This window comes from Ambystoma mexicanum, chromosome 4q (assembly GCF_040938575.1).
Source record: "Ambystoma mexicanum isolate Mex_15411 chromosome 4q, UKY_AmexF1_1, whole genome shotgun sequence".
Lineage (NCBI taxonomy): Eukaryota > Metazoa > Chordata > Amphibia > Caudata > Ambystomatidae > Ambystoma > Ambystoma mexicanum.
In genome coordinates, this window is record NC_090928.1 from 632228767 (window position 1) to 632238599 (window position 9833).

Below are 9833 nucleotides of genomic sequence, written 5' to 3' on the forward strand. Positions count from 1 at the left end.
AGAGTTGTTGGACCTGTCCACCCTCAACCTCTCCCTCTTCAAAAATTCAAGATGGTTACGCCATGCAGGGGAGACTGATCTGAAGGACGCATATCTACATGTTCCTATTTGGCAGCCGCATCGTTCCTTCCTGCGGTTCATGATCATGGGCTCCCATTCCAATACAAGGTGCTACCCTTTGGCCTCAACTCCGCCCCCAGGGTATATACCAAACTCATGAATGCAGTGGCAGCCCCCCAGAGGTCCTAGGGCCGCCATCTCTACCCTTACCTGGACGAATGGCCCGCCAGGGCCCAATCTCCGGAGGCGGTGCACCACACTTCCTCTGCCCTTATCAGCACGGTCCACGGCCTGGGCTTTTCGCTCAACCACAGGAAGTCTTAGCTGCAGCCTACGCAGAGTCTCCCTTTTCTGGGCCTCATATGGGACATGAGCGCTGAGAGAGATTTCCCCTTGGAGGACAAGATCACGGCCATCAAGATGGCCACTATTAACTTCCTGGCCCGACAAGTGACTTCGTCCTGGTTGTACCAGCATCTGTTAGGTCTCATGGCACCAGTCCTACCGGCCGTATCCCACACTTCGCAGCATCTTCAAATCAGGAGCAGGGCTCCCAAGCAGAGTTGGTCAATGTTCCTCTCTCAACTGGGACCTCACGTGGTGGTCCAGGGTCAGCAACCTGTGGACGGACAAATCCTTCCCGCAGCCAGCTCTGCAGGTCACGATTACGATGGACTCCCTGGCTCGAAGGCTGGGGGGGGGGGCACTCTGGGCAGCCTCCGTGTCCATGGGGTCTGGAACCGGCAGGAGCAGGAGTCCCATATCAACTGGCTAGAGCTGACGGCCACCTGGCTAGCGCGCAAAGCTTTCATACCGTTCATTGGAGGGGCAAAGTCGTCCTCATCCAGACCGACAACTCCACCGGCATGTACTATATCAACAAGCAGGGTGGGACCAGGTCTCCACTATGCAGCCTAGCCATCAGCCTGTGGGAATGGGCCCTGGAGAACCTCTACCTGGGGGCCATCCATCTTCTGGGGGAGTCCAACCTGGAAGTGGACAGGCTCAGCAGGCTGGGGGTGGACAATTGGGAGTGGCAACTGAACGACCAGGTGCTGCTGGAGATCTTCAACAGATGTGGGCATCCTCGGGTGGATTCTTTTGCCTCCTGGGACAACCAGAAGTGCCATCAGTTTGTGTCCTGGCAGGGATAGGGCCCCCGGCTCCCTGGGCGAAGCATTTCAGATACAGTGGAACGACATGACAGCATACGCCTTCCCACCCAACCCCCTGGTCCACAGGGTGATTCCTGCCACCTCAACATCATTCTGATGGCTCTGTGGTGGCTGGCGAGACCGTGGTTCTCTGAGCTTCTCAGGCTATCGGACAGGCCACCCATTCCCCTTCTGCTGGGTCCAGCTCCTCTGCTGGCGCAACAGGGGCACAGGATTAGCCTCCTGCGCCACAGAAATTAGCCCTAGCAGCGTGGTTCCTGAGCAGGTCACGCTGAAGCACCTTAGCCTATCCCAGGCTAATGTAGAGATCATTCAGGGTGCCAGGAGCAAGGCTTCCAGTTTTCAGTACAAGAGTACATGGACTAGGTTCTGTCACTGGGCTGACTCTAAGGAGATCCCCCTCCTTACGTGCACTTTGGATGACGTGCTCTCCTTCTCACCTCGCTCACTCAGGCGTGCAGGTGGACACATGCCGCACGTATTTGGCGGCCATAGGAGCCTACAGAAATTCGGAGGACTTCTCTTCCTCCAACCTGATAGTTAAGACACATTTGACAGGCCTCGCCTGACTCTACCCACCCATCAAAAGACCACACCCTGTTTGGGACCTCAATGTCCTGTTGGGTGCCTTGGCGCACAAGCCTTTCGAGTCTACGGCGTCCGCGGACATCGGGCTGGTCACCATTAAGACAGCTCTGTGGGTGGCCTCAGAGCCCTATACTACCTTTCACAAGGATAAGGTGGTCCTGTGGACACACCCTGCATTCCTACCTAAGGTACCCTCTGCTTTCCATCTAAACAAGGAAATGGTCTTGCCTACGTTTTTTTGCCGTTCCGAAGGACGAGCCTCTGTCATGATGCCTACCCCCGGAGCACCAGGCCAGGCCCAGCACCCCCGGGAGCAGGCATCATGCCCCCGGGTAAAAGCCAAGCGGCCCCTTATAGGGGCTCTTTGGACTCTGTCCTGGCGCCTTTGGCGCCAGGCTCATGTTCGACATTAGTCCTGGCGCCATAGGCGCCAGGCTCATAAAGGAAGGTGTTTTGTGCACTTACCTGATGCAGACCATGCTGCAAGATTCAGGCCCCCCTGAGACCTGAAAGGGACTATTTTTTTCATTGGGACTATTTTGCCGTGGCCAGGGAAGGATACTTACCTGGAACTACTTTGGGGGCTATTTAAGCCACGCCCAGACAGTAGCTCACGCTTTGCGTTGTTCTGCATCCAAGCAGCTGAACGCTCACCGTGTCTGCTCCTGCATCTGGTCTCCAGCCACGCCCGCCTCGATCCTGGAACACCTGTAAGGAAAGAAGAGAAGAGCAAGGTGAAAACCAAGAATTTATCAAACTTCTTACCTGCATCCGGAACCTTCACGCCAGCGTTCCTGAGAAAAGACTTTCATTTAAAAGCACTGCGTTGCTCGCTGCAGCGTCGCGCTTCACTCGCCTGTCCTCGGGAGTTCTTCTGGCTCCACCGCGACTGTCTGCACCGGTCGCCACATCTCTGCGCCTAGGGGAGAGAAGAAGAGACAAAAGGTGAGCAGAAGGAACATATGAGGAAAGCCTAATTTTCCGCCATAACACTTACCGGTCTTCTGTTGGTGGACCATTCCTCATTTCGGGTCGGCGCCACTTCGTTGGCAGGTACCGCACCCCGGCCCCTATGGGGAAAGGACAAAAGACAAAAGACATTACTGGAGGTATATAAAGACATTAAGAGGGATCGCCCCCATCGCTAACTCACCTGAGTTTACCATCGGCAATTCAATTCCTCAACGCATCGCCTTCATTCTGCACCTGAAATAAAGGACAGATCACAGGTTAGGAAGGCAACAGAAAAGGAGGCTCAACACTTGAACTTTTGTAATCTTCATACTTGCAGCGTTCTGCTCGGAAAAGTCAAGTGGATTTTGCCAGCGCCATTCTGAAAACCAGTGAAGTAACTGGACAAACACGCGCCCCTGCACCTGAAGCAGGATGGAGAGTTCACCCTTTCAAATCGTAAGGTGAGCTTCAACCGGGGATTTCGGAGGAAGTTAGAGAAGAACGAAGGGGGGAGCAAGCACACTATTCTGCAGACTGTTAATCCCCTTTCTCATCTGCAGAAGAATATGCCTACGGGCCAGACAAGCAAGATTTTAGGGTCCTGTTCAGTCAGTGTTCCGGGTTCTGCGCATCACGCTCGAAGAGGCCACAGCAACCCAGACTAGACCAGCGCCTCCGTGGGAGTCAGGTGAGCGTTACAGCCTCAGAGGGTTTTGCACTGTCTGGATGTCAGATGCTCTCTGAAATTCTATCTAGACTGGGCCAAAGGCCTGCGCAAGTCGGACGTGCTGTTTGTCGCCTTCAGGCGGGGCGAGGGTGGGGGGACAAGGTTAAGGCCTGGGTATCGACCATCCAAGGCATTTGTTGCACAATTGATGGTTTTCGGCCATCAAGAAGGCCTACAGGGGGCAGCACAAGCCACTTCCAGCGAACATGCATGCCCATGCGGTCAGGCCCAAGGCCACGGCCATTGCTTTCCAATGGCAGGTTCTGTGGCAGATCAGCAGGGCGGCCACCTGGGCCACCCCTTCGGCCTTCTGCAAGCATTACTGTTTGGACGCCGGCTCTAAGTCAGGCGTGGCTTTTGGACAGGCAGTTCTGAGGAATCTGTTTTCTTAAGGAGGGTCTCATCTCCACCCTGGGGGTGCATTCATTTGTAATCACCCATGCAGTATGGAGGAAAGGGGACGGGATGCAACCTTAGTGACTAAAGTTGTTAGTTTCCTTTCCTCCATATGTCCCACCATCCTCCTCCCTAATGATACTGGTGTCATTAGGCAATGTTAAATATTGTCCACGCGTCAATGGGGAGAGAGGCGTGACACCAGTGGGCAGAGTCAGGGCAGCGCATGCTCCCAGGGCTGCACGCCTCTAAATTTAAAGGGGAAGAAGGTTTTTTCTGGTGAAAAAGGTTCTGTCTCCCATCCCTAGTAAGGGACGCCCATGCAGTATGAAGGAAAGACGACTAAGGTAGTCACTGCGGTGAGTAACTTATAATTTACTTTCCGTAATCGTATTTCTGAGGCTAGTATCTGCTAAGATTCACATGCACCCACTCGTCCCCTACTTTGGGAGTTGAAGGTACATGGACATCTTACATGTTTCCATATCTTTCTGTACTCGCACATTCATTCTTCATGCTCCCTCATGTCGGCACAAAACAATCTGACGGAGCTAGATGCGTGAATGACCATGCGTACAGTACGCGTCACACTAGGATAGTGTTACAAAGGCGCCCATTCAACGTCCCTTTTCGAACTTGGAAAACAAGCCATACAATACTCTTCACCTCTCACTAGATTTCAACCTATGCAAAACAAAAACATGTAAATCTAAGCAGATACGATTACAGTAAGAACTCTAGGGTAAATCTGCAATATTTATAAGGTATGTAACTGTGTAACTAAGCTGTGATCTCCAGTAACAGCACTGCGATGTCCCCGGGGTGCCAGTGCGCTTTATAAATGTTAAATAAAAAAAGAAATGTATGATAAATATTTGTTCCACACCCGCCCCCTTGAATGTAGCCTTTGATTATTATATTGTCTTGGAGAATTCTGCATCCGGTGTCACCAGTCGCTGTGTACAAGAGCCTACCTGGCACTTCTTATGTTCCAGGGTTTGACTCTGACATGATGCACCTACATCTTTCCTTATATTCATTCAGTTGAAGACTGTTCTAGAACAGACAGACATGGCTACCATATCAGATCAGGAAGCAGAGATCTGCTTTGTCACCTTTTTGGAAGGCCAAACCTGTGTTAATGGGTTCCCCATCAGAGCATTGTTCCCAATTCAACTTCTTTGAGGCCTTCTGACAGCAAAGAAACGCATTCTAAACAGATAAATGATTTACTGAATCACTTTTTCTTCTGACATCTATGTATAGGTTTTCTGAAACGAGACATACCCTGAATACCAGGTTACCGAAATGCGTTTCTGGGGAATACCTTTTAAATTATTTTCAGAAAGAATTGCTGTGCACCTTTTTAAGTTTGTTCCAGCGGTTTAGTGAAATAGAAATTCAGATCAGAGTTTTTATTGATCTTGGTTACTTTCATTCAGCCTTCTCCTATAGCACTCCCAACTCTGGTCCTTAAGCACCACCCACACACAGTTTTAAGGATAACCAAAGACAGTCAATGTTTCCCACTTTTATTAATTTTGTGCTGATTGTATGCGAGTGGCTGTCCAAAAAACATGGGTTGCGTTTCGTGCATGAGGACTAGACTTTTTGCATCGTAGTTAAAAAAAAAAAAAAGTCAATTTAGACCCCACCCACTACTGTCATACAGCATGTCCTAATTTTCTCCCAGTATGGATGGTTGAAATAGTGGCATGATTACTGTAAAGTTCTCCAAGAAGCACATGTCTTTCCACTAGAAGAGGATCTGTGCATTGTTTGGCTAGATGGTTTGACCCCGTTTGGTGCCAGGTAGAGACTATTGCTGTAAAGAATTTGCTTAAGTGGGCTTAACATATTTGAGCAAGGTTTGCTTTTACCTGCCTTTTTAGCGACTCCCGTATCCTCTTACAGACTAGATACATTCTGATGCTATTGATAAGCCAAGCAACACACGCTTTGCGCATACTCATTATTGGCGCATTGATGTACTGTAGTAATAGGGTGAAAGATGCTTGACTATCTAGACAACGTTTGATATCTTATGTATAGCTGAACATGTTAAGTTGTCTTGATGTTATCACGTGTCTAAACTGTTAGTGTTCCTGGGTTTTACTTAGCAGCTTGAAGCATTCCTTGTTCATGAATCGTTTGATGCGTCTCTGAACTGCTTTTACGAGTAAATAATGTTCAGATTAAGTGACAGGACTTGAGTTAGTGTGAGTTGAAAAGTTGATGTCTGCTCGTTAGGGACACCATTCACGAGCTCCCATTTTCACATTTTTAAAATGAGCTAATTGTTTGGTGTTTGGCATACAGATACAAAGTTCCCTTAAACTTGTATTGGGAAGTAAGCTTTGAAAGTACATGAAATAGCAATGTCACGCAAGCTTTAGTGTTGCTTAAAGTTGCATTTTACTTTACACTAGAATACTGCCTTTTACAATGTTAATGAGTAATGACAAGAAGTAGCTGTTGGTTTTAAATGTCAGAATGGTTGCCTAAGTTTGATATTTTCTTTCTTGTAGGTTGACAATGAAACAAATGAACTTCAAGATGGCTCGTTAATAGATCTTTGTGGAGCAGCACTACTTTGGCGCACTGCAGAAGGCCTTTCACGCACCCCCACAGTGAAGCATTTGGAAGCACTAAGGCAGGAAATTAATGCAGCCAGGCCCCAGTGTCCTGTTGGCTTCAACACTTTAGCCTTTCCCAGTATGAAGAGAAAAGATGTGGTTGACGAAAAACAACCTTGGGTCTATCTAACGTGTGGCCATGTGCATGGTTACCATAACTGGGGGAACAAAGAGCAAAGAGATGGCAAGGATAGGGAATGTCCAATGTGCAGATCAGTCGGACCCTATGTTCCTCTGTGGCTTGGCTGTGAAGCTGGATTTTATGTTGACGCAGGACCTCCAACTCATGCATTCAGCCCATGCGGACACGTGTGTTCAGAAAAGACAACGGCATATTGGTCTCACATCCCTCTTCCACATGGCACTCATACTTTCCATGCGGCCTGCCCATTCTGTGCACATTCACTGGCTGGAGAGCAAGGTTACATCAGACTTATTTTCCAAGGACCTCTCGACTAGCAAAGCTTTCCTCAAAGACTCTGCAAACTGAGCGATTTCCTTTTATTCTCGTCTTTAAAACGACTGACTATCCAAAATTTCATGGGCTTCAACAGTTTGCATTCAAATGAAGATATTTCTCTGTTTTGTTACTCGGTAGCAGTAGACCAAGGCAGAACAAATTACTAATTTCTTGGTTGTTTTGGAGAATGAACATTTGTGAGGGGATTATGCAGCATTACATTACATAAAATATTTCTAAATGACTTGGTGATCAGTATTTAAACGGTTATTTTGTATAACTTAATTAAATACTGTCAATTCAAACTACATTAGTTTACAGTTCGGACACCTTGTAAAATATAGTAAGCTAAATTACAGTTTAGTTTTTTTTTCTAATCTTTATTAAAAAAAAAAACAAGCTCCACTAGTATGAACATGACGTACTCTTTTTTTTGATGATAGGCAAAGCGAAAACTCCCCCCGCCGCCCCCCCACACTGAAATAGTCATATTTTACAAAACCGAATAGGTGCAAATGAAAGTGATGAAGTCTTTTTAAACAGTGTGCAGGCATTAAAAAGTCGGATTTAAGTGAGTTACAGCAGATAAAAAGCTTGCCACCACGGAATAATTTTTTTATTTCCTTTCAATTTGAATTTTGATCTTTATGCAATTTAACCAAGGTTGTCAATTTCTTCCTTTTCTCACCAATGTATCAACATTCCAGGGGTTTATTGTAATCCTTTGGGGCATCCTCGCATCCTTCTCAGGAACCAAGTCGACACACAACAAAGCTCACTAAAAGTTGCTTTGGCTTGGAAATGGAGGCTGTCAGTCTGAGATGAAGGACAAGTGTTGAATACCGATACAGCAACATTAGAAGGTCTGAAAATTAAAACGCTAAGTATTAACCATCAGTTTTCTTCATTGGACATTCGATGTCCATCACCTGTAGCCTATTTCAACTCTTTACCACAGTAGGCAGCTGGGTGCTGCCCCTTCCATTTGTCCAAATGGCATATGTTTGCTAGGCATCCCAAAATGCATATTTTATTTGTTTAGAAATGTTTTTACACATGTCTCCACCCCCAACCCTATCCCTTGTTGGTACACTCAGGAAATGTATGCAACATAAAGCATATTTGAATGCCTACTACAGTTTAATGGACTGGGACAGATTTGTAATTTTTTTTTATATAATGGTCAGTGCATAATGCAGTGAAATGGAGCAAAGGCCCTGTATCATTTGTGTTCTTCTTTGTTTAGACTGTAAAATATAGCCATTTTTAGTTGCTACATAATTTATTCAAAGTATGTGAGTAAACCTTTTCAAAGAGACATAATTTGGTAATTGTTGGCGCTGAAGTTTTGTTTCTGCAGGCGAAAGGGTTAGAGTGGGGTGGGGATATATGATTACATTGTACATTTTTGTCATTAGTTTTAGATTCAAAGATTGTTGAATATTCTTTTTCAGCATTATTCATAGTATTCTATTAAGCATGTCAGTTTTAATATATTTACTGAAAAATAATCCAAAATGTGGTTGTGTGTTTTTATTTTTTTATCTATGCCTTGCCCTTGAATTGTAACGAACGCCTTGCAATATTATTTGCGTTTATGGGACGAAATGCAGGAACATCTAGAGGCTATGATTCCAGAATAACGAAGGACCAGGATATAGGTTCGGTTTTGAAGCTGATGCGCTTTTCCCATTGTTAATCGGTATGCCTCATCAGAGAAATTCAAATCCTTCCGATTGCACAATGGTGTAGTTTGGGTTTGCCACAAGAAAGGCTGATTTTTTTTTTTTTAAAAAAAAGTTTTTTAAACAAGGTCAACATTAGAACCTGACCAATCCATACTATCGTTCGGTTGAGAAGATGCCTGTTTCAGTCTACACATGTTCTGATTGCTGTCATCTTGTAACATTCTCCTTAGTAAGAAAAGGCAATCCTTGTGATGATCATTACATTTTGTTCTCCTTACAGTATAATGTATGTTTAGCATTTGTCATGTGGCTGTTAAACACCTCGTGCAACTCTGAGGCCATCTTGTGCTTGGCTTCCCTGTCTCAGCAGGTTAGCATGTACACATGATTCTGCTTCCTATTTCAATGGATGAGCAACTCTCCTGGTCTCCTTTTGAGACAGTACGGGCTGGCTCGTTTATGCCATTAGAATTAACGTCACATGTTGAGCGAATTTTTCACTAAAGTTCCTTTTGTAGACCTCTCTGCTTTGTGATTGCAACTTTGTACAGATGGGAACTAGTTTACTCCTGTTTTCTTGACCCAGTTATATTCTTATTTGCACCTGTCATGTAGTGTTTAAAGTGGAAAGCTATTGGCTCTGTTAAACTAAACCCTATGCATATTGGCAGCCATCCCTTGCTTGTGTGATCATGGCTCATCTAATGCTCTTAAACAGAAGCTCATTGGTGTGTATTTGTCTTGTTCAAGGAGTGGGTTTGCTGGAAGGTTGTTGAAAAATGTTTGTGAACTAAGACGAACTGAGCTAAGATGTCTATATTTGAATGCACATTTTATGTTTGCACATTTTATGGTAAGTTGCTTTACACACAATGACGCACATGACTATCGGTTACTTCTTTTTCAGACTTCATTGTAAGCACAAATGTACAGGACTATACTATTGCACAATCTTGGTTTGGAAGGATGCAGTATCGGACACTTAATAAATATGGTGCATCCGGACAGAACATGCTTGACTGTCATCGAAGCACCAGATACATGATGGAGCTCCATTTTGACCACAATGGTACAAGGTCCACGTGAATTGATGAATTATGCGGTGGTGATAAAGGGCATGAGTAACACATTAAAATGTGTGGACCGAAC

At 45.8% G+C, this 9833-nt stretch overlaps 1 protein-coding gene across 4 annotated transcripts in view; it reads left to right on the forward strand.

The window, feature by feature from the left end:
* The window catches only part of PELI1 (pellino E3 ubiquitin protein ligase 1), a 436503-nt gene extending 427989 nt beyond the window's left edge, over positions 1 to 8514 (forward strand). For all 4 annotated transcript variants that reach the window (XM_069608182.1, XM_069608184.1, XM_069608185.1 and 1 more), the window contains exon 8: positions 6429 to 8514. In XM_069608182.1, the coding sequence (XP_069464283.1) occupies positions 6429 to 6995 (567 nt within the window). In that variant the 3' untranslated portion in view covers positions 6996 to 8514. The remainder of the gene's footprint in view (positions 1 to 6428) is intronic.
* Positions 8515 to 9833: the final 1319 nt, after the last annotated feature.